Source organism: Dipodomys ordii, unplaced genomic scaffold, assembly GCF_000151885.1.
Source record: "Dipodomys ordii isolate 6190 unplaced genomic scaffold, Dord_2.0 Scaffold202, whole genome shotgun sequence".
NCBI classification, from domain to species: Eukaryota; Metazoa; Chordata; class Mammalia; order Rodentia; family Heteromyidae; genus Dipodomys; species Dipodomys ordii.
This window is the reverse complement of record NW_012267418.1, coordinates 938,914-965,367: the sequence shown is the minus strand read 5'-3', so window position 1 is coordinate 965,367 and position 26,454 is coordinate 938,914. Positions and strand designations below refer to the sequence as shown.

Here is a 26,454-nt window from a genome sequence, read left to right as displayed (position 1 = left end):
GTGTGGCTTGGCTTCTTTCCAGGTAAATGGAACCTGGGGTCCTCAAGGAGGATGGGGATAGAGAGCCTGGGGCCTGGGTACCCGGATGCCTGATGTGGGGTGGGGACCCCCTTGGTGTTTCCGTTCTCTCAATGCCCATTCTGTATGGGTTCCTGATTCTCAGCGGGTTCTTTTCCTGCTGAGGACAATTCTCTTCCTGTCCCAGCCTAGGATTAGGGGGCTGAGCCCAGAGCTCCAGTGGTGTGGGCCTCAGCCTCATGAGTGGAATGTGCTTGCCACCCCCAGGCTAGACGAAGGGGCTGAGGGTCAGGGTGGGCATGTGCTGTGCCCCTTTACGACCTTTGTAGGCTAGAGCTGAGTGAGGGGGTTGTACAATGAGCCTCCTTTTCCTTGAAAGAAGGAATTTTGGCCAGGACAATAGGGCTCTGTCTGCTTTGGCATAGGGAGGGTAGTGGCTGACTCAACTCTGTGCCCCTTAAGCCCTAACAAATATCATCAAGGGGTGGACCAGTCTTTCCCCTGGTGCCTTGAGTTTCCCCCCTGCCCTTTTGTGATGACTTAACTCTTCTTTCCTCCACTGATTGTACCTCTTCTCCCATGACCTGATCCTGCTTGGTCTCTCTCCAGTGTGTTGGGTTGAATTGAGAGTTAGGGTGTACGTTGTTGGGTAACTGGTGCTATTAGAACCAGGAGCTTCTATGGATTTAGGGGATCTGTAATTTTGGGGGGGCTCACAGGAAGATTCGGGCAGTGCTTTGCTAGAGTAGGGGTGAGGGCAGTGTGGCTTGACCTCACTGAACTGACCAGGCTGGTGCTAAGGAGGAGGCTTGTGGGAGGGGGCAGGAATGGGAGGCCTCTGGCCCAGCCCCTCCTCCTCCTCAGCCCCGGTGGCCCACCCACCAGTCTGAACTGCCACTTCTGAGGCTAGACTGCCTGAAGTCTCCCTGGAGAGAGAAGCCAGGTGGGAATGGGGGAAAGAGGAGGCAGATGGGGAGAGAACATCCATGGGGGAGTGGGGTCAGGCAGAATTGGGGGTATTGTCTGAGTGAAGGGGTATCCAGGACATAGGTATATGTGTGTCATCTATGTATGTATGTGTGTATATGTGAGGTCAGCAGAAATGTGTTTTAAAGCATGGAAGTCTGAGGTCTTAGGTGTAAGGTGTTGGGGGTGTTTGGGGTCTTGATGTGAAAGTTCTAAGAGGGCATGTTAAGGAGGTTCATGAGGAAATGAGGTAACTTTGTGTCCCTCCAGGTAGAGCACAGCACTGGGGGCTACTGGCTAGAGGGGTGGTGGAGGGAGCGTAGATAATGCTGAATGGATCCCAGCTGCTAAAGATAGCATGGGGTCATTTAAATGTACACCCAGGTGTAGATAATCCTGGTAGCTCGTGAGTAAAGGTCCTGACCCCTTTCATGGACACCAGCAGGTGGTTTCAGGAGGGGCTGGAGCCCTGAACAGGAGAGGGGAGAGGCACCCACTACCTCACCTGCAGCCCACAGAGTCTGGAGTCAAGGAGAGTCATGGGGTCCAGGGCTGAGCTGTGTATTCTCTTAGGCGGACTTTCGTTCTTCCTGCTACTGATGCCAGGCCAAGGGGCCAAGGGTGGCTCCCTCAAAGAGAGGTGACAAGAGGGGGTGGGGCTTGGGTAAGGTGAGGTCTGCCTGGGGGGCTTCTGATGCTGGGTGTGTGGGAGGGTGGGGGGGAGGGCTCTACTAGAAGCCAAACAATGCTGAAAGTTCAGAATGAGGGTGAGGCTGTCAGCTTCAGGGAGAGCCAGGCCTCTTGTCTGTGCTTGCCGGACTCCAGGCTCCCTAGGGCCTGATGATCTCAATGACTCCAACTTCCTTCTCTGGCATGGGTGCAGACAGGGGGTCTGCTCTAAGCAGACACTGGTGGTACCGCTCCACTACAACGAGTCCTACAGCCAACCCGTGTACAAGCCGTACCTGACCCTCTGTGCTGGAAGGCGCATCTGCAGTACCTACAGGTGAGAGATGGGGATGTGGCCACTCTGGAGTCTCTCAAAAGGACCCAAGAACTTCAATCAGAACCCAAACTCAGGGTCCTCAGCCTGGCACTCTGTTCTAGGACCACATACCGTGTGGCATGGCGGGAGGTGAGGCGGGAAGTGCAGCAGACCCATGCTGTGTGCTGCCAGGGCTGGAAGAAGCGACACCCAGGGGCGCTCACCTGTGAAGGTGAGGCTGGGCCTTCCTTGTCCAGCAGGAGGCATGCCAGGGTTGGGGGTCCTGGGTAACTGGGCCTTTAGTTCAGGCCTGAAGCCTTTTCTTCCCTAACAGCCATTTGCCTTAAGCCTTGCCTGAATGGAGGTAGCTGTGTTGGGCCTGATCAGTGCGAGTGTGCCCCTGGCTGGGGGGGGAAGCACTGTCATGTGGGTGAGTTGCCCTCCTACCAGTGGGGGGGTTGCTAGGTCTTCCCACCCATCTGGGCATCTGCCCTGACCCCTCAGTGTCCTCCTCTTTCCCGTAACTAGATGTGGATGAATGTAGGATCAGTGTCACCCTCTGCTCACATCGTTGTCTCAACACGGCGGGCAGCTTCACCTGCAGCTGTCCCCGGGGACTGGTGCTGGGCCCTGACCAGCGTACCTGTACAGAGGGATCCCCAGAGCCCCCAACTAGTGCCAGCATCCTCAGCGTGGCCAGTGAGTATGGGCTGCACACAGGGAGGGCCTAGGACCAGCAGCAGGAGCCAGGGCAGTGGGCATGTTACCCATTTTTGTCTCTAGTTCGAGAAGCTGAACATGAAAGCACCCTGAGGAGGGAGATTCTTGAGCTTCGAGGGCGCCTGGAACAGCTGGAGCAGGTGAGCAGAGGTGCCTGGGGCTGGGCCCTCAGGGTGGGAAGGTCTGGTGCAGTATCCTGAAATACCTGTCTTCCTTTGCAGTGGGCTGCTCAGGCCGGGGCCTGGGTCCGGGCTGTGCTGCCCATGCCGCCTGAGGAGCTGCATCCAGAACAGGTGGCAGAGCTGTGGGGCTGGGGTGACAGGATCGAATCTCTTAGTGATCAGGTGCTGCTGCTGGAGGAGAGGCTGGGTGCCTGTAAGTCTTGCTTCTCTCCACTTGAGCCTCATCTTTTCTGAAGACCCCTTACCTCAGCATTCCCTCATTCTGGAATGCCCTCCTCAGCACTCTCAACACTGGAATCACCATTCCAATCCTCTTCCCCTCTGGGACACGGTCCCTATCCCAACAGTCTCACTTCTTGGGGGGAGTGGCAGCGTTGGTCCCTCCCCCAGCTGGGGATCCCCCACAACCCACCTTTCTTTCTTTCTCTTTCTCAACCACAGGCTCCTGTGAGGACAACAGCCTTGGTCCTGGCCTCAATCACTGATACGGAACCTCCTCAGTGTCCCAGCCTCCTAATTTATACACAGGTGGCACCCACTCATCCTGGGGGATTGGCCACCTGGGAGCTGCAGATAAGGCCATCAGCCATCAAAGAAGTGAGCCAGAGCTTTGGAGAGCTGTGGGAAAGTGGGCTGTCTTGGCCTGTCTTTTCTCACTGGAGCAAGTTGCCTAGGCAAAGAAGGACTGCTTCTCCAACTCCTTAACAAATACAGCAAGAAAGCACCCAGATCTCTCTCTCTCTCTTTATTCTTAGTTGCTTGCTGTTATCCAGATAATAAAAGCCAACCACACAAAACTGGATCCCATCCTCTCCTGCTCCCAGATACCTCCTGGGTTGAGGGGGGTGGGGGGAGTGAACAGGTCTGGAGTGAGAGGCAGGGAGCAGTCAATACCACGAGGGGGAAATGACAACTGGCTCAGAGAGGGGGCGGTCTCAAAAGAAAGAGAAATAAATTAACATTCCCCTCTCCCCTTCAGCCAGGGTCCAGGTCTTTCCCCAACTCTCCAGGGACCAGTGAGTGCAGCACCTGACGTCTGCCTCTCCCCCATGTCTGGTTAGGATGGTACAGGGGGGCTGAATGGCGTCAAGACCACTGAAGAACTGTATCCCAGGGACAGGGGCGAACAAAAACATGGAAACCAAGCTGGCATCTAAGAGTGTCCTCAACCCTAGGCATTTGGGCAAGGGCAGAGATGAGACCTCTGAGTTAGAAGAGTGTGCCCCCCACTAAAGGGGGGGTCTCCAAGAGGTGGGTGAAGGTGCCAAGGGAAGTTCCCAGGTTGACCCTGGCAGGAGTGTTCAGGTTTCAGCTTCCAGCCACAGGGCGAGGAGTCCTCGAACAGATGAGTCCACTGAATCCGTGGACTTAGGAGTGAATTGTTCCACAGAATGGATGAATCCGCTGGTCAATGTGGGATGGAGAGGGAGAGACGACCACAAAGGAAGAATCCACCAGGCATGGGATGGAATGCCCCCCACCCCTGTGTAGGATGAGCCACTCGAGATGAGGGGAGGCAAATGTGCCACAGACAAGATGGCAGGAGGAGGGGATCAGAGTGGAGACTGCACCCAGGCAGGACTGTCCATGGATGGGGTCAGGAAGGGACAAGGAGTGACACTATCCACATTCACTTCAGAAGCTGGAGATTCCAAAGAGAAGAATAAGTGGGGGGAAGAGGGGGAAGGGGAGGAAGAGGGCTGGGCCTGGGCCCGAAGGAGGGCCACTGGGTTGGTAAGTGTGGGAAGGAAGACAGGTGGGAAGAAAGCTCAGAGCCGGGCCTCGCCCAATCCCCCAGGCTTCTTCAGACAGTCACCACCACCCTGGCCATCAGTGGAGATTTCCCGGAAAATGGTGAGCATGGAGTGCCGGACTCTGTCAGCCAGAGCTGGAACGTCATCTGGTGTCAGCCCTTCTGTGGGCACTGGGGGCAGCACCCGCACCTGACATCGTCCTGGGTGATGAGGAGCACCATCACGGCCTGTCCTTCCAGACCTCTGCCAACAGGCAGGGCCTAGCTTTGAAGTGCTCTTACTACTCCTTTCCTCTTTCAGGTCTCTGAGTCTGGACAACCCACCCCTCTCATTTGCCAGCTGCCACCTAAGACTTTCCTGTACAAAACCTTCCCCAAACCCTAGTCCAGACATCTGCCAGTCCTCTAGCCCTTACCTTCTAGGCTCAGCATTTACTCCGTGTTACTTATTATGGCTTCACACATATAGGCCTTATATTTCCCATTCAATCCTAATAGTATAGAGGGGTACCTGGTGTAGGGTCATGATCATGTGGCTGTCTCAGGACCTGGCATTGAATGACTCCCCTTCCTCCCAGGGATGACCCCCAGCCTCTCTGATGGTTGTTCTGGTCATACCCATCTCTAGACCTGCTCAGAGCTCTCACCTGAGGTGAAACGTCGTTCCTTTTTGCAGTAGAAGTCTTGATAGGAGGACATGACTATGGGGACAATGGGAACCTGGGAAAGGGGTAAAGCACATCAGTCCCCAAGTCCCTTTTTCTGTGGGTTGTGGGGCTTGAATTCAGGGTCTGGGCGCTGTCCCTGAGCCTCTTTGTATTCTATGCTTGTGCTTTACTAATCAAGCCACAGTGCCATGTCTGGTTTTTGAGTTGTTAATTGGAGGTTTTTTTGTTTTGTTTTGTTTTTTTGGTCATGGGGCTTGAACTCTGGGCCTGGGCGCTGTCCCTGCATTCTTCAGCTCAAGGTGAGCGACTCTACCACTTGAGCCAAAGTGCCACTTCTGGCTTTCTGGTGGTTCATTGGAGATAAGAGTCTCATGCACTTTCCTACCTGGGCTGGCTTTGAACCTCCATCCTCAGACCTCAGCCTCCTGAGTAGCTAGGATTACAAGCATGAGCCTGTACAGGCATGAGCCATCAGTGCCCAGCTCCAAGCTTCTGCCCGGATAAGAAGGAAGGGTGAGGGCTGGACAGCAGAAGGAGGAGCTTTAATCACCTGGGCCTGTACCGCAAGATGGAAGGCGCCACGTTTGAAGGGCAGCATGGAGCCGTTGTGGTTTCTTGTTCCCTCAGGAAACACCCAGACTCTCACCTGAAAGACAAAAACACACAATATGGAGGGCTCAGAGTGGTAGCGAGGCCATACTGAGGCCCCTCGGCCCCTGGTATCAGCTGGTTACAACTCTTGTCCCGAGCTCCCAAGCCCATGTCTTCCCAGAATGACTCACGTCCTGGGTGAGCAGGGTCTGGGCGACCTCAGACATGACACTGATGGCATCCCCCGTGCGTTTCCGGTCGATGAAGATGACTCCGGCCAGCCAGCAGGCCAGCCCAGCAGAGCCAGCCCACAGTAGCTCACGTTTGGCAATGGGCACACAGCGGCCTGGCAGTACCTCCATCATCCCTTGGACAAGGGTGGGGATGGGGAAGGAGTCAAGGTGCAAGCAAGGTGTCAGATCAGGCAGTACACCCACCCAGGTTATCACCGTACACTAGTAGGGACTGGAGAAAAAGTGGAGAGATTGGGTTGAAGGAGCCAGAGTGAAAGCGAGGGTGATCTTGCTCATGAGGGCAGATCCAACCCAGGGAAGGAAGGTGTGAGGGGGAAGCGAGGGGGCAAAACATCCCAAAGGAGGGAGAGTTGAAGCAGGTTCTAGGGAAGGGGCTAGGAGGGAGGGCATGGCTGGGGGAGGGGTGCTCTGTGGCGGGGTCTCACCAAGCAGGTCGAGGGAGCTCTGGTGATTGGAGACCACGACGTAGGGCTGCGAGGGAGGGAAGTGGTGAGCCCCTCGCACCTCCACTCGGATCCCATACAGGTATTTGATGTGGAGCAGCATTAGACGCAAGATCCTGTGGGGTCACGGCAAGGGGGCCCAGTGGGATCCACTGATGTCCTCCTGCACGCCTCACTTCCCCCTGCCCAACTGACTTGCTGGCCACTTCTGCAGTCATTGCCCCCTTCCATGTCCCTGGACTCTCGCCTTCTCTTTTAGACCCACGATGTCACTTGGGCACAAAGCTATCTCTCACTCTTCACCCTTAGGTTCCCTTAGGACCCATCACCCCTCGCCCCTCACTTCATGTTCTCAACGTTGCGTCCTCGCACGGCACACACAGGGATGGCGAGCACAGCCAAGAAGAGGATCCAGCCGTTGTAGAAGGCCATCTTGAAGAAGTACTTGGCACTCGGGCTGTAGAACCACAGGGTGGGCAGCAAGAAAAGCAGCAGGAGAAGCAGCAGTAGCAACACCGTCCATGCCCCAGGCCACAGCTCCATTCTGGCCACCTGTAGGTGATAAAGGTGAACAATCTGGTTTCTGAAGGGGAGAGGAGCCAGGTGAGCAAGACACAGAAAGCAAGGCTACGAGATGATCTGAGGACCAAGACTAAAAAAAAAACAAAAAAAAAAAACAAAACAGGACGGGACTTGGGCTGCTGTTGAAACCTTCCCAAGGAGCCGATACCAGCGACTCATGTCTAATCCTCACTCAGAAGGCTGAGCTCTGAGCATTGTAGTTTCACGCCACAATTGCAGGCAGCAAAATCCGTGAGAGTCCAATTAAAAGAGCTACTAAAACTGGAAGTAGAGCTGTGGCTCAAGTGGTAGAGTGCTAGTCTTGAGCAGAAAAGCTTAGGAACAGTGCTTAGGCCCTGAGTTCAAGCCCCAGGGCAGCAAAATAAAACAAAACAAAGAACAAACTAATTTCACTTTTTTACACATGCCCCTCAGAAAATTACAAATGACGAGGCTGACATATGCCTCAAGGGTTGGAGGCATGGTTCAAAAGTAGAATGTCACTCTAGCAAGTGTGAGATCCTGAGTTCAAAACTGGCACTTCCATAGAAAATTTTAAATTACACATGTAGTTCACATTGTATTTCTTTTGAAAATGCTGGTCTAAATACTATGTTAAATCCTTACCTATAACCCACACAATAACCTAGAAAGTACTACTACTGCTTAGCATTGGATAGGAAATAGGTCCAGAGAGATGAAAGAACTTACTTACCTCTGGTCACATAGGCCCTAAGCAGCAGTTTCTAGATTGAACTTAAGAAGCTTGGCTGGGCGCCGGTGGCTCACGCCAGTAATCCTAATGGTTCAAAGCCAGCCTGGGCAGGAAAGTCTATGAGACTCTTATCTCCAATTAACCACCAGAAAACCGCAAGTGGCATTGTGGCTCAAGTGGTAGAGCGATAACCTTGAGCTGAAGAGTGAAGTGATAGCACCCAGTCCCAGAGTTCAAGCCGCACAACTGACTAAAAACAAAGCTTGTGCTCCTGAGCACTGTTAGGCTGTCACCTATACGTACACGTACACATACACACACACAAACACACACACACAAACACACACAAAACAAAGCAAAGACAGTGACAAAGCCACCCACAGACAAACATTGACAGATGAGTGGTAAGAGTAAAAATCACATCACCAATGCAGAGACTCGCAGTCATATAAAGAATGACAGCTTCACACGCTCGTTCATAAGCTTATCATCATACCAGCAACAAAGGAATGTAAATGTATACCTAGAAAAATCCCTGTCTGTGAAAGGCAGCCTCCTCTATCCCAACACTCACATGTGGACAGGCAGTGAGTGATGTGAAAAGTCAGAGAACAGAAGTAAAGTGGACACCAAGCAGAAGAGGGACAGGCATGTGAAACTTGCCTTCTTGATTGACTGCCTTATTTTGTACAGTGTGGAAATGGACTCAGAGGTCATGTAAAAACACTGTTAGGCAAACACGCATCATTTCTATCTAGGTTAAAGGTACTCCTCTGTGCTGTGCTCAAAGGTAAGAGGCAATGAAAAAAACAACTGAAAAAGGTGAGTTTTTTTTTTTTTTGGGGGGGGGGAGGGAGAGACAGGGTCCTGGAGCTTGAACCCAGGGCCTGGGCACTGTCCCTGAGCTTTTATGATCAAGGCACTCTTACCACTTAAGCCACAGGCTCCACTTCCAGCTTTTTGGTGCTTAATTGGACATGAGAGTCTCACAGACTTTCCTGTCCCCGCTAGCTTTGTACCATGATCCTCAGTTCTCCTGAGTTGCTAGAATTACAAGTATGAGCCACCAGTACCTGGCAACACTTAGGCTTTTAAGCTGCTCTTATCCACTGCTCCAGGTAAGTTCAGACCAGCATAATTTCTCCCCTGAACTACATGCTACAGGCTACTAACACTTGCCCTCACATGGCAGAAATGTTTTCTATAGTATAAATCTGAACATTTCCCTATTTTGACAATGTCACTTTCTTGGCAATGTCACTTCTGTTTACAACTTCAACCACATCCCCACAAAAGCCTTTTTCAGCTCCAAACTGATTTACTTCACTTCCTCGGGTGCAACACGACCTTTTATGCTTCTATACCTTCCTACCACACTTCAAATATTTCTGACCTATGCTTTAATCAGTTTCTTTTTTCTTGACCAGTGGTTCTAAAGATGTAGAAATGCAAATTATTGAACCTTGCCCAGATATACAGAATCAGAAATTCTGTATATCAGAAATTCTGGGCCAAGTAATTTGTAATTTAACAAGCTATCCAGGTAAATCTGATATGCACTGAGAAACCACTGATTCTGATAGCATAGGGTGTAAGCACTCACTGTTATTTTCTTTTTTTGGGGGGGGGAGGGGGTGCAGTCGTGGGGCCTGAACTCTGGGCCTGGGCGCTGTCCCTCAGCTCTTCAGCTCAAGGCTAGCGCTCTACCACTTGAGCCACAGCACCACTTCCGGCTTTTTTCTTTTTGCTTATATGGTGCTGAGGAATCGAACCCAGGGCCTCAGAGGCATTCAAGGCAAGCGCTCTACCACTGAGCCATCTTCCCAGCCCCTCACTGTTATTTTCTTTCCCATTAGGTTCTAACAAACAGGAAGACAAGATTCTGTCTTATCTCCAATGTCAGGTGAGGACCGTAAGTACTCAATAAGTTGGCAGTGAATTGTAATACTTGTACACATTATTGTTCTATCAATATTAAGGATTCCTTCTGGCCATGAAGCAATAGCTTCTGCTCCCGGATGTGAGTTCTGATTATGAATCTAGTAATTACTCTCTCAAGAAATGCTAGCTGGAAAAGTCACTGAAAAAGTTTTTGTACTAAGCCTAAGAGTTAATGTATTCTGAATGTTCATAGAGAATACATGGCTGCAGTGAAGGTAGAGAGGAGATGTTATCTCACAAAACTGTCATGTCAGCCACTGAGGGAAGACACTCTTGCCACCACATAGGTACCAACAATGCAAAGAGTGGGGCCTTATGGCCCACAAAAAATATGGGTGATGAGAGTTCACAGTGGGCCTGACTCTTGGACTTGAATTAAGCCAAGGAACACAGCGAATGAAGCGATAATGTGTACGGAGAGGCCAAGAGAGTCATTAAGGAAAGGTATTTAATGATCTTTTGGGAGCCAGGTGTAGCCGCTCACCGTTGTAATCTTAGTTACTCTGGAAGCCAGCTGAGGGAGTGATTTAGTGAGACCACCCATCTCAACCAACAAGCTAGGTGTGGTGATTCACCCTTGTACTCAAGCAATACAGGAGGTATAGATGGTCCTGGTGTGGTCTGGCCAGAAAAACGACACCCTAGCCAAAAAAATAACTAAAAAAAAAAAAAAGGGCTGGGGGTATAGCTCAAGTGGTAGAGGATCTGTCTAGAAAGGACTAGGTCTTGAATTTAAAACTCAGTACCATTGGAAAAAAAATTGAGAGAATAAGTTACCTTCTCAAATTTTTGATATCAAGTAATATTCTCTAGACATGTTGAAGGCATTATAAACACACTTGAATGCATAGTTAATGAGCATACAGCTCCACAAATAGTATATACTGACAATGAATTTAGGAAATAAATGGTAGGTGTAACAAGAAGCACACATACTATGCATGTGCCACACAGACATATCCGTCCTTCAAAGAGGCATGCACACATGTGGTAAGAATCACAACTATGGAAACCCACTAAGCCCATCACAACACAAGTGTGTGTACTGCCGCTAAGCCACAGGGTCCCACACATGAAAACGCCTATTAGGCAGAAGCATGGATCTGAGGCCAAAAATGAAGTTTATAACCTATACATGCACAAACATAAAACATGTAGGAACGATGAAACCACACAAGAGATGCAATTAAACAACCTTCACACACATGCAGTACTCACACATGTCAAAACTAGTTGTGCACGATATGAGAATAGGCAATTCTGACAGATAATCAAAACATCATCTCTCCAAAGCCTTTGGATAGCATAAGGACAACCAAGCTGCACACAGCCATTACACAAGTCAAAGGCACACAGTCAATATATTAACATCCCCAGCCCCTAGAGGCATTTATGTGTCAATAATCTAGCACTGTGTGGAAGGCCTCTGGAAAATGAGGTTCTGTGCCTGTAGGGAAACGAGGTGCCTGAGGGTTATTTCTAAGAAGCAATTCTGTTGGCCGCCTCACCAACCAGAGAAAAAGTCGTGTGGGGCCAAAGGGCACAAAGAGAAATTGGGGAATGTGTATTGAATTCCCTCTCCCAGGATTCCCTGTCGACACCCCCGTCCCACATTCAGAGTTTCCACATCCCCTCCCACCCGTGTCTCTCCCATGCTTCCGCTCAGGCCCCTCTCTCCTTTCCCCAGCAATCCTCTTCCCAGTCGGCCCTGACCTTTTTCCCAGCAACCTTCTCCCCAGTCGGCCCTCCCAGCCCCAAACTCTCCCCACCCCAGTCCCTCTCAGCACCCCCTCCCTCCTCCCCCTTTCCCGCCCACACCTCAGTGAGGTGGGGGGCCTGGGGGGCTGGCCCCCTCCAGCCAGGCTGCGGCAGCGGTGGCGGCGGCTGCTTGTGTCTCTGTCTCTGTCGGTGCCAAGAGGGGCGGACAGGATTTGGGGGTTTCCTAGCCCCGGCCGATGGAGTGGAAGTGGGAGTGGGAGGTTGGACCCATAGCGGTAGGATTGGGGGGGGGTCGTCCCCCCAGCACCCTCCCTCCCTTCCTGCTGTCTCTCTGAGGGCTGGGGCTGCTGCTGCTGCTGCTGCTGCCGCTATCTCCCCCACCCTCCCGTACGCCCGCTAGTTTCCGGGGCCGGCCAGGAAGTGGGGGGTGGTGATGGACTGTCTCTTTTGCCAATCGCCTCCTAGAGACCCGGTCATCTCCTTTCCACATCTACCAGTGTCCTCTCGCTAGCTCCACCCCAGGAGAGCTGAGCTGGGCTCCGCCAGCCTCCGGCTGCATCTTTTTTCCTTCTTGCCTTTCTGCACACTCAGCTGGGGATCCCTCACGGATGTCGATTCCTCCTTCCATACACTCCTTTTCTTCATTCTCCACTCGCTCTCCTCTTATTGCCACGTCTACTGGGCTTTCTCTCGGATTAAAAAAAAATCCCTTTCTTTTAAACTCCAGTATCAATGCTTTGTCCCTGGAATAACTCCCAACTCGTTCCCAAGATCCCCTTTCCTGTTCCCCGTTCCATTATGGTTACTTATCAAGCACCTACTTGCAAACACTGAGCTCAGTTCTTTTTCTTTTTAGGGCTCCATCTTCTCCCCACCTCGTACTCTAGCCTTTTGGTGTAGTCTCTTTGCCCTTTGCCCTCTCTGTGGCCAGCAGTCTAGCTCCTAGCTCCTTCCTCCACCCACCCTCTCTGGCCTTTAAAGAGAATGGGTACTTTCTGTCCTTCTGGCCCATTTCCCTTTCCTGTTTGTTTATCGCTGCACTTCTTTCCTAGTTTCCTCCTATCAGTCTCCTTAAAGCACCCCAGCTGAGACAATCCCTCCCTCTCATGTGGAGTTTGAATGCATCTTTTTTTTTTATGGAAACTGGGTATTAAGGCATTGCTTTGGTGGGGGGGGGGAGAAAAAGGAAGGATACTGATTTCTCTGGGATGAGCACGTCTCCTTAAATGTTTTACGTGTGTTTCTAGCACTCCAGTTCTGGCCCTCCTCTTCCTCAAACTCAGGATCATCCCATTCCTTCCTTGTTTTCCATCTCTCCCTTTCAAAACGTTCTTCAAGCCTCCAAAATCCTAACCTCTCCTTTCCTTCTCTACGCAATTTCCAGCTTCTCATTTTTTCCTGATTTTGGAATCACCAGGGACCTTTTAATCCCAATGTTCCTAGACAGCCCTTAGCCGGTGTCTGCCTCCTGCCCCCAGACACACCTTTGCATTGCATGAGTTTACACGCCCAGGTGAAGAGGATGTAAAGAACACTGGTAGTGAGAGGACTGTTACCTAGTTCTGGTCCTGGGGCCACAGTGAGGGTCACTGACTGTAGGATAGGCCCAAGCTCCTAGGGGTCCAGCCAGGAAGAAGCCCCCAGTTCTGCTGGGCAAATTACAAGAAGGAAGGGGCGGGCCTAACCCCATTCTGCCGCGGGTCACCTAAAAAGGGGTGGGTCTTGTCCCTTCTGCATCCACTCATAAAGGCCTTTTCTGCTCTTAATGTTTAAGACGGAGCCGAGGTCGATTCGGTTCTGCTCGGTGTCACGTTAGGAGGGGGTGGGCCTGTAGCTCAGTTCTGCTCTGTAAATCACCTAAAGAGGGGCGGGCTGAGTCGTCCAGCTGAGGGAGTTGGGTTAACACCAGCGCCGAAGATCGATGTTCGTAGCATCCAAACGTCGGGCTAATCCCAGTTCTGCTTCCTTCTTCATTAAGAGGGAGGGGCGGACCCAAGTTCTGCCCTCTACGTCACCCAAGGAGGCCGGAGCCATTTTGAACCCTGCGACCCTAGTTTTCTTCCCCCTCCCACCGGCCCCCTTTTCCGTGCACTGCGCCGTCTCTTTGGGTTTTGGCCAATCAGGGGCGAGAGAAACGGTCCAATCAGCCGAGAGGGGCCACAGCCGAAAGACCCGGATGAGGCCAAGCCAAAGCCTTTGAATTGCAAACCCTGCCAATTGCAGAGCCGTCACCATGGCAACGAGATAGAGGTAAAGGGGTGGGACTAACCACCATGGTTGGTCTTGGAGCCAATCACTTGATTTGGAGCATACACTCCAAAGTCCAATAGGAATCCGGACATTCTTTGAAGGAGGAAGTGAAGGAAAGAAAGAGGCCCATAGTGGGCGAGGTCTATGTAGACCTGAACCAATTAACTTCAGGATCTTGGTTATGACTGGCAGCTACTCAGGCGAATGAAAGCTTTTCTGGCCCGGTGACAGCCTCGGGTGTTACCAATCTCTTGACAGTGCATAAGTACTGTGACTGCAATCAACCAATAATCATTATGCAAGGTCAGGACCGCGTAAACCTTTTGCCGCCCCCATCCTTTGGGCCAATCCTTTCTTTTGAATCTCTGTGATGGACAGGCACCCAGGCCAATAGCCATTAGAAAACCTTGAAGCCTGCCCAACGATTGTGGGCAGGAGGCGGTTTCTCATTTGTTGGGGCGTGTACGTGTATGTGTGTGTGAGTGCGTGTGCGTGTGCGTGTGTGTGTGTGTGTGTGTGTGTACGGGGGCTGAGGGAATACGTGGGGGCGAAACCGAACCGGCCATGGCAGCTGCAGAAGAGGAGGACGGGGGCCCTGAAGGGCCAAACCGCGAGCGGGGCGGGGCAGGCGCGACCTTCGAATGTAATATATGTTTGGAGACCGCTCGGGAAGCTGTGGTCAGTGTGTGTGGCCACCTGTATTGGTGAGAGTCTGGGACCGGAGCAGAAGGTGGTGGGGTTCATCTCTACGGTGGGGAGGCCGGGAGGGAGGGACCATACACCCATACAGATAATCGGAGGGCACATGGCCTACGGGAGACCTTAGGTCTTGGCTGGTTTATGTGGGTGGGAGGATCGCGTCTACGACAGAGATGTCTGGAAAGGAGGGTCCTAGAAATTAGGAGCTGGTGCGTGTGGGATGGGACCCTGGACTTCGGCGCCTTCATCTGTGCTCCACCCTGTGCAAGTGAGACCGAGCCACCTTACCCCAGGGAAGTTGGACTTTTCTTAGCTGTATAGATAAAAACAGAAGAGAGTCAAAAGGTTAGGGGAGGCACATATCACTTGAGTAATTGACCCAGGGACGGTGTGGGCCCACGTTCAAGTGATATGTGGGAAGAGGGACGAACTGGGACAATGTGGAGGGGCATGATTGATCGTGGAAATAGAAGCTTTAATGAGGGAATAGAAGCTTTTAAGGAGGAAAAAGAGCAGTGGGAGAATGTGCTTGTGAAGAGGGTTTGGTCTGGCCAGGATGGAGATAAGAATAGGTTGGAGTTGAAAAGGAGACCTGGAATGGGGTGTGTTGAAGAGAATTGGAAAGGCAGAGAAGGGAAGGGAGTGGAGAGAGAAAGAGAGAGGAGTTAGGGGAGAGAAGGTCGAAAGTGTTGAGGGTCGATGGAGGGAACTCTAGATGGAGGGAACTCTAGATGTTGGAAGATCAGAAAAGTAGGAAGGCCAGGTTAGCTGGCATGGTAGAGGTTGCAAAAAATGTGAAGGATAGGAGGTAATACCTGGGAAGAGGAGTGAGGTGGGATTCTGTTAAGTTTGGGGTCAGTAACTCTGTCTTGTAACTGAAGTGTGACTTTTTTCCCCCCTTCCTCCATCTAGTTGGCCTTGTCTTCATCAGGTGGGTATTCAGGAGATGAAGAGGAAAATGGGGGAGGTCTGAGGAACTAAAAGAGTCTCCATGTGTTTGAAACCACTTTATTTATTCCTCCTCAGTGGCTGGAGACACGACCCGACCGGCAAGAATGCCCTGTCTGCAAAGCTGGCATCAGCAGAGATAAGGTTGTCCCTCTTTATGGGCGAGGGAGCCAGAAGCCCCAGGATCCCAGGTCAGATTCCAGAATTGGTGCCCAGCGAAGCTGGAAGGCTTTGGCTGGGGGTAAGTTTTGGGAGAGGAGATGCCCTGTTGACAGTCTTTTCCCTTTCAGATTGAAAACTCCACCCCGTCCTCAGGGCCAGCGACCAGCTCCTGAGAGCAGAGGGGTGAGAGGAGTTTTGTTTGTTTTTTGTCCAGTTGTGTACTTTCCTTGCCAAAGATGTGCCAGCTTTCCTGACTTTCTCTGCCTCTCTAGGGATTTCAACCATTTGGTGATACCGGGGGCTTTCACTTCTCATTTGGTGTTGGTGCTTTTCCCTTTGGCTTTTTTACCACCGTCTTCAATACCCATGAGCCTTTCCGCAGGGGCGCAGGTAAGAATCTTTCCTTAGCTCCTACCAAGGAGTCCTCTCCCAGCCCCTTGTCTAGTCTACCAGTGTGATCGTTCCAACATCTTTTTCCCTTTCTCCTACAGGTGTGGATTTGGGACAGGGTCACCCAGTCTCCAGTTGGCAGGATTCCCTCTTCCTGTTTCTTGCCATCTTCTTCTTTTTCTGGCTGCTCAGTATTTGAGCTGTGTCTCCATCCTGCCCACCTCCAGCCAGAAGAGAATCAGTATTGGGGGTCCCTACTGACCCCTCCTTATTTCTGAACACCCTTTCTTCTTGTGACGCCCTCCATTTCTGCTGGCTAAGGTCAACCCTGGCCACTCTCTAGGAGGTCATGGAGAGGAGTCACTTCTGTGCATAGGAAGGGAAAGCCAGCTGCTCTGAGCTGCTCTGAATTCTTGCTGGAATTCTCTGAATTCTTGCAATGAAACTCCAGTCCTGGGGGAGGAGGACAGACTGAAGACAACATCCATTTCTCCTCTCTCCTAATCTTTTGTTTTCCTCCAGATTTATGAATTGATGTTGAAAGGTGGGCAAGGCTCCCTCTGACTCTCTTCCATTCCTCCTCTTGTTGATTTAATTTAATTTTCCTCTTCCCAGTGCTTAATATGAGTTCCAACTCTTAATTGCTCCCCTCCCCTCACTACCTCCTTTATGATAAATTCAATAAAAAAGATGAAATGTATCGATGGAACTCTTTCCCCAGTTCTCCCTTCCTTCCTTCTTTCCAGAACAGACTCCTCTTCTCCCCGGCTTGAGTAGATGTTTGGTATGGTATGGGAAGCATAGAGATGAGCCCCTCTCGACTTCAGGGATCTCAGGGCAGGGATTAAGTTGTCTCTTTCCCTTTTACAGAAACACACAAACACGCATGGCACCCATGTGTCAAGTGTTTACTCAGCACAGTTCGTGGAGAGGTCTGGTTGTGGAACAAAGTGTGGCAAGGTGGGGAGGAACATTTTACAGGGGAGAGATGGTTAGGGACCAGTCCAGTGCAAAGGAGCTGATGGGTGGGTTTCTTCCTAAGGGTCCCTTAAGGCCCTCCTGCACCACTCTCTGCTGCGTCTGGCTCCTCTGACTGATTCAGCTCTGCACGTTCTTCCTCCTCTTCTTGGTTTTCTGGGGCCTTTCTGAGGAGGAGGAGTAAGGAAAATTCTGTACATGGCACATAATTCCTAGCATTCTGTCATTCCATCCCCCACCTCGTGTATTTGCCGAAGCCCCTTGTCAGGAGTCTTTTTTTTCCACTCACCTCTCCTCTCCTCGATGTTGCCGTTTTCGCCACATGATGGCCCCAATGAGCAGGGCGGCTAGTCCCAGGCCTCCCAGGATCCCCAGGGCCAGGGCTAGAGTTCCCAGCCCTGATCCACCCACAGAGCCTGTAGGGAGATGCAGACAATTGAGGAAACAGTCCCACCACTCACCATGCCTTTCCTGTTGACCATACCCACAGTCACACGGCAGGGCTATCTGTTCCTCTGACTTTAATCCAGTCCCTCACCTGCAGCTCGCCCCTCCTCTCCTGTTTCTGGAAGACAAAGTCCAAGCAAATCAGAAAAGTACACTTCAGTTTGGGAGAGGAACCCCAATGGAGTCTCCCTTCAGTTCAGCAAGGAGAGACTGGGCTGGTCATTTGGAAGGATTTGGATGGGTCAAAAGAGGCTCTGATTAGGAAAGAGAGGGTGGCTCTTGGGGAATCCTATTAAAATGGGGTAGGGAGTTGGAGCCTGCGGTGTTGCTCAGTCCAGTTCCAGGGTCCTTGGATTTAAAGAAGAGGCCTCACCTATGATGACGTTGACAGCAGGGCTTTCCTTAGTCCCTTGACTGGGATGGGTGGCCACACAGCTGTAGGCCCCTTCATCCTGAGGCCCTGCCTCAGGGATGAGAAGCACAGGGCTGGGGGGCAGGGGCAGGGGTATTCCCTGGTAAGGAAAGGGGGAGAGGAAACTATTATCAAACTCCCATTCACATGTCCCATGCTTTTGGTTTTGTCTCCACAGCCTCAGATACCCCCTATCTTCCATCTTAGCTCCTTGCCCACCTTTCCCTCCATTCCCAGGTGGCAGTCACAGTTCTCCCCCACTTCCCAGACCCTCCATGTACTCACATCCTTTATCCAGTGGATCTGAGAAGGGGGCTGTGCAGAGGCTTCACAGGTGAGGGTCACCGTCCCACCCTGAGATACTACTCCACCTTCTGGCTCGATCAACAGTTGGACTTCCAGTGGGACAGACTCTGGAGGTGGGCAGGGGGGTGATCAACACAATACACCTAGGAATGGCCCTGGGCTATACCTGTGGACTTCAGTCTTCCTTTCCCAAAGGGCACATTTCCTAGGTGTGTTCACCTGAACTTGGAATCCTTCCACTTCTCACAATGGGCTGGATGGGAGCTGTGTTCAAAGCTCGATGCCGAGGAAGAGCTGGGCTGAAGCTACAGAAGAAGGTGGGGCCAGCAGCATCTCCCTGGGCCAGGGTCACTATTAGCTCTGATTGGAGTGTAAAGAGCCCCGACTCAGGGTGTCTTCTGGTCTCTTCTTTCACCAAGACTCCTGTGGTAGGAGAAAGACAAGATGAGACACTCAGGTGGTTATGGGAACAAGATCAGGAAGCAGCAATGGCAGGGGTCTGGGGAAAGTGGGGGGTACCTTGGGTCTCACCTTTTCCATCAGGAATCAGGGGTTTCCCATCCAAGTGCCAGCTAAGAGTCCCCGCAGGGTAGCTTCCCTCAGACACACAGGTCCCCACCTGGGGTAAGAGTGGTGAGCACATCCTTTAAAAACGCAAGATGCCTTGGGCTGGGAATGTGGCTTAGTGGTAGAGTGCTTGCCTAGCATGCATGAAGCCCTGGGTTCCATTCCTCAGTACCACAGAAACAGAAAAAGCCAGCAGTGGCGCTGTCACTCAAGTGTTAAGAGTGCTAGCCTTAAGCAAAGGAAGCTCAGGGATAGTACCCAGGCCCTGAGTTCAAGCCCAGGACTGGCAAAAAAAAAGGTAAGATGCCATACAGGTACACAGTTGCATTCACAGGACCACTTATGACTCCCCCTTCCCCCACACTATCCGCTACCTTAGTGGGGACACCGACTGTGAGTTCAGAGGCAGGATCTACAATTTCTGGCTTCCCAGGAATCTCTGATGGAGGGAAAAATTCAGTTAAAGGCCAGATCTTTGGAGATCCTCACACAGCAGGTGTGAGAAGAGTCAGAGGTCCTCCTTCATACACGGGGTCCTAGGAGTCAAGGGCTTGGGGTGGGGGTGAGTGAAAGCCTTTCCCTAGATGAGAGGTGGGGCTTGGCTAAAGCTCTGGAACCCTTACCATAGACTCGGACCCGGTAGTTGGACTTGGCCTCCTTCCCACGCCTGCTCATTGCTCTGCACCTGAAAGTTCCCTCATCCTGGATCCCAACAGCTGGAAGGAGGAGGGAGCCATTGGGAAGGACTCGAGCCACACTTTCCCAGGGGCTTCCCTGGGGAGAGAGGACCTTCCAAGCTTCTGTCCGGCCTGTGTTCTAGAGACATGAAGGAGAAAAGCATAAGATTTCCAGGTCCTCTGGGAAAGGATGGCTCAGGCAGGATGGTGGTGGGGACCATCACAGGTCCAGCTTCGAATTTGGGACGCTGTTACGGGAGCCCTTACCAGCTTCCATTCCAGCTGCTGGGGTGGTTTCCTGGGTGCTCCTCTACAGTTCAGCACCAGTGGCTCCCCGATGTGGGCTGTGATGTTTTGACCACCTACTACTGACCCTGAGAAAGAAGATGGATCAACTGGGCAGTTGAGGAATTGGAGGGGAGATGAGAACTAAAGAAATTAGGACAGGGTGAGTGAGGTAGCTTGAAAGGTAGTGCCCAGGTCTAGGAAATTCCAGATTTGGGGGCAGAAGGGTCCTGGAGGTATTATTTTCTGCAGGGAAGATGAGTGGGGCTGGGGAGTGGCTCACCCCACAGACCGAGGATCAGCACCCAGGCTCCAGCCGCTGTCCCTGCCGCCATCCTGTTTCCTTCCCAGGCTTCTGGCTCTGTCTGCCACTTTCCCCAATGTGGCTACTTCCCTACATGGGGCTTGCCCCCTTTCCTGGTCTTGTCAGGCACAGGGAATGCTAGGAATTCATGCCTCCTGAACAAGAGTCCTTCAGGTACTAGAAGAAATCTCACCCCACCCTTGGGCGCTACCAGTCTCTGGGCACAGCCACTTTGCTGGGGGCGGGGAGTACACTTTCTAGGGTCTCATTCCAAGTCTTCAGCCATGTTCCACCAATCTCACTTTGAGGGCTGCCTGGAACCCCACCATGATTGGGGAAGGATGCTAAGAGGATATGGGCTGATGTACCCGGGGGTGGACACAGGGAGTTGGCAATAAAGGGCAAAGCTGGGAGGACAAAGCAGAAGGAAGCTGTTTGAGGCTTTTTGGAAAAAAAAAAAAAAGTGTTATATTCCTTGGAGATGAAAAAAAAACTAAACCCAGGAAAAAAGAAATTTCTTTATTTAAAACTGCATTTTCTTTTCTGTGAAACTACAAGTTTACAAGTGAGGAGAGAACTGCCCCTGCCCCGGCCCGTGCCTCCCCCCACCCCCCACCCCCCCATCACACTCCCAATCTGTCCCCCAATCCTGCTCGGACCCTTGATGGGGATGGGTTCCCCATTATGACAGTCCTTTTAAATCCTGAGGATCTTTGAGGGGATCAGAAAGAAGGGTTCAGGGCTGAGGATGGGAGAATGTTTTTACCGTCAACACGTTTTGTGACCTCCCTCCTCTCCCCATTCCCTTGATTTTGGCTGAGGATAAAAGATTCTGTTCCCCCCTCCCCTGGGAGAAACTGAGGGAGATACATATATAAGCACCTGACCCATACTTAGCATATTTGGCAAGAACCCACTCCCCATTCTCCTCCAATCTGTAAATAGTTAAAAACCAAAAAAGATACATTATACAGGGAAGGTGGGATCTTTGATTTCTTCAAAATGACTGAATCCAGCTTTGCCTAAGAGTTGTGGAAAGAGGGGGGATAGGAGGCCAGCAGGTAAAGCTCTTCCACACCAAATGCAGCAGAAACTTGTCTATACAAGCAAAGAACATCTTAGTGACTTCAGGAGTGGGTGGCTTGGTGTCCTGCAAAATTCACTTCCTGATGGGCAGGCCCAGAGCTAGGCGGGCCTCTCTACTAGTTCTGTTTAATCCTTTTTCTCTTACCAGAACCCCTTTGGCTATCACCTCTACAATGGGAAAGCAAGAAATAAAAAAATAATTCAGTATGTTTATATATTTATAAAAACAAACAACAAAAAAGCCCCACCAAACCCTACTTCCCCAAACTAAATTAAAAAAAAATACAGATGGATCCCAGGGTTTGTTCTTTTTTTTTTCCTTTCTAAAAAACAAAACAAACAAACAAAAAAACTTCAACCCCAAAGCCCAGTCAACAATTTCCTAAAGTAGCAGAAACTCCCTCCGAGGTAGATATCTGAGTCAGACACTCTTGTCCACCGAGCGATTCTATTGGTTTAAGATGAGCTGCGTATGAGGTAATAAAGCCGTCTGGAGGGGCCAAGGGGTAGGGGATACACGGGGGGCGTGGCCCATGTTCTCTGTCCAGAAGTCCAGTCCCCATTTTTGGCATCTCTGGGTTGGGTAGGGCTGACGTCTCCAGATTCCACAGCATGTAAGTGGGGCGGGGAAGGGAAAGTGGGGGAGCCCAGAGAGACAAACAATAGTTGTATTTGCATATGTGTGTATACATGTGTGTGCACGCATGAGAAAAAAATGAGTGGGGGGGAAAAAAGATCTGAGAAATAGGTGTGTGCGTTTTTCTGTGTAAGAGAATAAAGGAAAAAAAGATCAAAAAAAAAGGAAAAAATGGGAGGGGGGAGACAGACTCCATCCTCCCCCCAGCTTCAGGACCCCATTCTCCCTGCCATGTTAGTCAGCACCCCCAGCACTGAGAGTCTATGGTTGGAGAAGGGACGACCCATTCGCCCCTCTGTTTTGTGCTTCTCCTGTTTGGGGTCTGTCATCTGGATGCCTGGGTCCTCTTCAAGAGTCGCCTTCTGGGAGCCCCCACCCCTGTGACCCTGAGGGGTGAGATCAGTTGGAGGTGTCGGAGTGAACACTCCCTGGTCCCTCTGTTGGGGATGTCACCGAGGATGGGGTCACAGCTTCCTGCCAGCTGCCGTTTGCCTAGAAAAAGGGAGAGAGAGAGAGAGTAGGAGTAGGGCCCTGGGAAACCCTGTGGGGACAAATAGCACTAGGGAAAAAGTTGCCTTATCTTGATGAGAGCTGGAGACCACAGGGCTTGAGGATCCACTCACCCTCATTTCTCGAGGACTGTACATCTGGCCCGCTCCTAGGTTATCCCCGTAGCCCCCTGGCCCCATCGAGTGTCGGAGTGATTCCACCTGCAGGCCACAGAGGAAGGTGTGATGGTGAGGAAATGACTCAAAAAAAAAGTCTTCTATCCTAAGGGGGGAAAAGGGAGTCCAGGAGGAAAGACCTACTCAAGAAGCCATGGGGCACCTAACCTGGGAAGCAGAATAGGAATCTCCATTGAGCCCGGGCATCCCCAGAAACATGTCTCCGGATCCTGAGAGATTGAAAGAGCCGCCAGAGCCTTGGAGAAACAGAGAAGGAATTAGGAGAGAGTACCAGGGAGCCTGAGTTGGCAGATAGACACAATCCTCATGTTGCAGAAAACCCTGTGAACTAGTTCTGCAAGGATGCATGTGGATTATACACAAATCACCAATGAAACAACCTTCCCAGCTGGGCATGGTGGTATATGCCGGAAATCCCAGTACTGAGAAGCTGAGATAGGAAGATCCGAGTTCAAAACCAGCCTCGACTGCATAGTGAGTTCTTAGGTCAACCTGGACCACATAGTGAGACCCCATCTTATAAAACCAAACCAAACCAAATCAAGTGGAGACATACCCACACTCAGAAAAAGCAAGCTGTTCTAGAACTTCTAGATACCCGCTGGGAGGAAGGCAAAAGGAATTTCACTAGAGTGACCTCTGACCCTGACACGATCACCCATCTTAGCATGGACCTCCTAACCCCCAAAAGTCCTCTCTGCTATGATCCTGCCTAGACAGGAAATGGGAACAAAAGCAGGAACTGTGTATAACAGCTAGCCAGTGTGGCAGTGAGCTCCACCTGCAGAAGAAGGGGGTGTTGGGGAGCTGGTGCGGCTGTGGCCCCCCTGGGCGACTGACACAGCTGTCTTGACAGCATAGATGTTTGCTTCCTCTTGGAACTTTCCAATATTTTTCTTATACCGAATCCGCTTGTTGCCAAACCAATTGGAAACCTGTAGGGTGTTGGGTAGAGAGGGTCAGGTGGAAAAATTTGTTACGAAAGCCCCTCACTGAATGGCATCTGAGAGCTTTCTGTTCCCAAACACCTTCTCTCCAAACCCTCACAATACCTGAGAGACGGTAATGCCACACTTCTTGGCGAGCTCCTCCTTAGCCTCCTCGCTAGGATATGGGTTACTCAGATGGGAGTAGAAATATTCATTCAGGACCTCAGTGGCCTGTTTGCTAAAGTTACGGCGTTTTCGTCTGCAAAGGAAGGAGGTGGCAGGGAGACAATGTTGGTGTCCTGTTGGGTAACTCCAGGGGACACCATTGTCACTGAGTACCATGTTGTACAACCTGACAGCCTGGAGGCTTGGAGAGGAATAAGAAGACTGGTTTAATCTGGATCCCTGGACCCCACCTGGCATCCAGGAAGCGGGAACGCAGGATCATAACTGCCTCGCAGGTGCTCTGCTTGAGCTGCATCTGGATGGCGCTGAACTTCCGATGGATGATGCTCACCATTCGCTCCATCTCTTTGGGGGCCACAGGCCGCGTGCGACTCTGCTCCCGCAGCAGGTTCATGACATGGGTTGTGAACTCGTTGCATGCCTGTATTGGGAAAAAGAGGGAAGGTGGGCTGGAGAAGAGGACCTCTTTGGTCTTGAGATTCCCTCCAAAGGGCCTCTTCTTTCACCTACTCTGGTCTCCTCTCCTCACCTGCTCATACTTCTCCAGCTCTGAGTGGTAGATGTGGCGGATCTGCGCAAGCTTGCTGCGATAGTCCGAGTGTTCGATGGAGTTGTCAGGGGACACGCCGCCCCCAGAGGCTGCAGCCGCTGCTGCCGCAGCTGCTGAGCCCCCACCCTTCTCAGGCCCAGCCACACCCTCTGCCAGAAGCATGTTGTCCAAGCGCATCAGTTGTGGGTCCACCGGTTCCTCTTCTTGGGAGCTTCGAATGCTCAGGCCTAGCATGTATGTAGGCAAGTGGACTTAAGACTCCATCCAGCCTCCCCTCTCCCACCAGCCAACCAGGACCCCTCACCCAGAGCTCAGTTTTCCTGGTGTTTTTTTTTTTTTAATTTAACTTATTTTTTTGTCTGTTGTGGGGCCTGAACTCTGGGTGTGGGCGCTGTCCCTCAGCTCTTCAGCTCAAGGCTAGTGCTCTACCACTTGAACCACAGAGCCACTTCCAGCCTTTTCTGCTTATGTAGTGCTGAGGAATCGAACCCAGGGCCTCAGGCATGCAAGGCAAGCGTTCTACCACTGAGCCACCTTCCCAGCCCCTGGTGGCTTTTAGAGACCCTTGTTTTCCAATGTTTGATTCCCCTTTCCCTTTTAGCCATCTCCTTGGGCCCCCACTTTCCTCAAGGCTCCATGTTGTCAAACTCTTAAGCCCTACAGTGAACAGAGTTGTGTCCCTAGAAGTTGAAGAATCAAAGAGGGAAAACACATACCCGTTTTCTCCTTGATTTCACACAGGACACTAAAGAGAGCAGGCTTCATTCGGTGGCAGTTTAGGGCGTGTTTCCTTGGGAGAAATGGGAGTGGGGAAAGAGAAAAGTTCATGAGAAGCAGCGTGTGTGTGTGTGTGTGTATGTGTGTGTGTGTGTGTGTGTGTGGAGAGGGTGGGGAACAGAGGCCTAGGAAGGTCTAAGAGGGGAGCTTGGGAACAGAAGAGGAGGCATCTGTGGAGTGAAAAAGCAGGTTTGTGATGGAGCTGGGGTGTGATTCAGCTCGCATAATGGGAAGATACAAGCAAGGTGCAGGGGGCAGGCTTATAGGCACCATGGGGTGGGCTGGGGGCTTTGGAAGGCATAGGGTCCAGGAAAGGTATTGAGGGGGGATTTAGGGGTGACTCGAGAAATGAGAGTGACTAAGTAGGCTTAGGAAAAATAGAGACGAAGGTTGAGGTGGACAAGAGTCAGTTTGAGGTGGCAGAGGGCTAGGGGTGCTGGACTAAGCAGAGAGTTGAGTACAGGAAAGGGGAAGGGGTATATGAGGACCTTGAAGACCTGGGCCGGGGTAGTGAGGAATGCTAGGACCTCTGGGGTGGAACAGAGGCCCCAGCTCCGGAGAGAATGGGCTGGGCTGGGTGGAGAGCCCGGGACAGACAGAATTGCCCAAGAACAGTTTCTAAGTCTGGGAGCCAGAAGGAAGCTCTGAAGATGGGGCTGGTGCCGGGAGTGTAGGGGTCAGCAAGAGGTGAGGAGGGGAGGGAGACCACCTGGGGTGGCTTCGGTGGAGGTTTCAGGGTGGGGGAGCTTTTGAGAGGGAGCACTAAAGTGGAGGTTTCCCGAGCTGAGGCGAAAGCAGGGCTGTAGAAACCTGGAGGGGAGAGGGGTTACTCCCAGAAGACTCAGAGCTTGTGAATGGGGGGCGGGGGTCTGTGTGGGGGTCCGGGATGGGGGCACTCACTTGGCCTGGGCCTCGTCCAGGCTCTGGTCGGTGATGGTCATTATCTGCTGCAGTATGTCCCCGATGTCTTGCTTCCCTCGGCCTCCCGGGACCCCCCCGTTACCCCCACCGGGGTCTCCGCCACCGGGAGGTTCGCCAGGACCCCCGGGCTCCCCACCCACCAATCCCAGGCCCCCCCGGCCTCCGCCTGGAGGGGGCGGCCCCAGCAGCCGCTCGTCCATAGCTGGGGGGGGGCCCTGAGGCCCCCTCCCTGCTCCGCCCCTCCCCCCGCCCGGTTACGTCCCCCCCCCCCAAACTCGCCGGGGCCGCGGCTCCCTCCGCCCCAGCCCCCGCCCGTCTCCTCCCCTCCCGGCTCCCCCGGGGTTCACCCCGGCACTGGGGGGAGACCTCAGGTACCGGCTGGGCCCCCCACAGGAGACCCCGGCCCCCGGCGGCGGAGAAAATGGAGCCGGAGAGAGAGGGAGAGACAGAGGAGGCCCAAGCGGGGGTGTGTGTGCGAGAGGGAGGAGGGAGGAGGGGGAGGGGGAGCGAGGGAGGGAGGCGGGGGGAGGGGAGCCGGGGAGGAAGGGGAGGGCAGAGAGAGGAGGAACAGGGAGGAGCCGGGGGCGGGGAGAGACACAGAAACAGAGGAACTGAGACGGGTGGAGGAGGGGAGCGGGGCGTGGGGCGCGGGGCCGGAGGCGGAGAAACGGGAAGGCCCGGGAGCTGGACTCGGGTGTCCCGGGACCGGGGCTGGGGCAGGGCCGTCCGGGGTGGGGGGGT

The 26,454-nt window shown here is 52.3% G+C and overlaps 5 protein-coding genes across 8 annotated transcripts; 2 read left to right on the top strand and 3 right to left on the bottom strand.

The window, feature by feature from the left end:
• Window positions 1-933: 933 nt before the first annotated feature.
• Egfl8 (EGF-like-domain, multiple 8) lies at window positions 934-3,995 on the top strand. The gene is made up of 9 exons (XM_013035010.1): window positions 934-961; window positions 1,430-1,624; window positions 1,868-1,990; window positions 2,092-2,201; window positions 2,304-2,399; window positions 2,498-2,668; window positions 2,753-2,829; window positions 2,911-3,064; window positions 3,313-3,995. Exons 2-9 carry the CDS (start codon window positions 1,524-1,526, stop codon window positions 3,354-3,356), a joined length of 876 nt encoding a protein of 291 aa, XP_012890464.1. The 5' UTR covers window positions 934-961; window positions 1,430-1,523; the 3' UTR covers window positions 3,357-3,995.
• Window positions 3,605-13,133, bottom strand: Agpat1 (1-acylglycerol-3-phosphate O-acyltransferase 1). 4 transcript variants are annotated; one of them, XM_013035013.1, is made up of 7 exons: window positions 13,073-13,133; window positions 6,924-7,132; window positions 6,563-6,696; window positions 6,075-6,250; window positions 5,843-5,938; window positions 5,272-5,344; window positions 3,605-4,825 (listed from the first exon to the last, which is right to left on the bottom strand). In XM_013035013.1, the coding sequence occupies exons 2-7, from the start codon at window positions 7,121-7,123 to the stop codon at window positions 4,641-4,643; spliced, it is 864 nt and encodes a 287-aa protein (XP_012890467.1). In that variant the 5' UTR covers window positions 7,124-7,132; window positions 13,073-13,133; the 3' UTR covers window positions 3,605-4,640. The 4 variants fall into 4 exon arrangements, with proteins under 4 accessions (XP_012890467.1, XP_012890466.1, XP_012890465.1 ...); XM_013035012.1 differs by lacking the exon at window positions 13,073-13,133 and adding an exon at window positions 12,338-12,471; XM_013035011.1 differs by lacking the exon at window positions 13,073-13,133 and adding an exon at window positions 11,616-11,936.
• Window positions 13,134-14,208: 1,075 nt separating this feature from the next.
• Rnf5 (ring finger protein 5, E3 ubiquitin protein ligase) lies at window positions 14,209-16,665 on the top strand. Its single transcript, XM_013035058.1, has 6 exons — window positions 14,209-14,470; window positions 15,378-15,396; window positions 15,492-15,604; window positions 15,704-15,758; window positions 15,848-15,965; window positions 16,067-16,665. The coding sequence occupies exons 1-6, from the start codon at window positions 14,331-14,333 to the stop codon at window positions 16,162-16,164; spliced, it is 543 nt and encodes a 180-aa protein (XP_012890512.1). The 5' UTR covers window positions 14,209-14,330; the 3' UTR covers window positions 16,165-16,665.
• Window positions 16,666-16,915: 250 nt separating this feature from the next.
• Ager (advanced glycosylation end product-specific receptor) lies at window positions 16,916-20,123 on the bottom strand. Its single transcript, XM_013034983.1, has 11 exons — window positions 19,921-20,123; window positions 19,620-19,726; window positions 19,299-19,491; window positions 19,050-19,114; window positions 18,640-18,727; window positions 18,328-18,531; window positions 18,088-18,215; window positions 17,764-17,902; window positions 17,482-17,508; window positions 17,233-17,359; window positions 16,916-17,110 (listed from the first exon to the last, which is right to left on the bottom strand). The coding sequence occupies exons 1-11, from the start codon at window positions 19,970-19,972 to the stop codon at window positions 17,014-17,016; spliced, it is 1,227 nt and encodes a 408-aa protein (XP_012890437.1). The 5' UTR covers window positions 19,973-20,123; the 3' UTR covers window positions 16,916-17,013.
• A 1,169-nt stretch (window positions 20,124-21,292) lies between these two features.
• Pbx2 (pre-B-cell leukemia homeobox 2) lies at window positions 21,293-26,194 on the bottom strand. Its single transcript, XM_013035041.1, has 9 exons — window positions 25,693-26,194; window positions 24,732-24,805; window positions 23,995-24,242; window positions 23,696-23,886; window positions 23,403-23,538; window positions 23,132-23,285; window positions 22,498-22,586; window positions 22,288-22,374; window positions 21,293-22,156 (listed from the first exon to the last, which is right to left on the bottom strand). The coding sequence occupies exons 1-9, from the start codon at window positions 25,911-25,913 to the stop codon at window positions 22,064-22,066; spliced, it is 1,293 nt and encodes a 430-aa protein (XP_012890495.1). The 5' UTR covers window positions 25,914-26,194; the 3' UTR covers window positions 21,293-22,063.
• Between the last annotated feature and the right edge of the window lie 260 nt (window positions 26,195-26,454).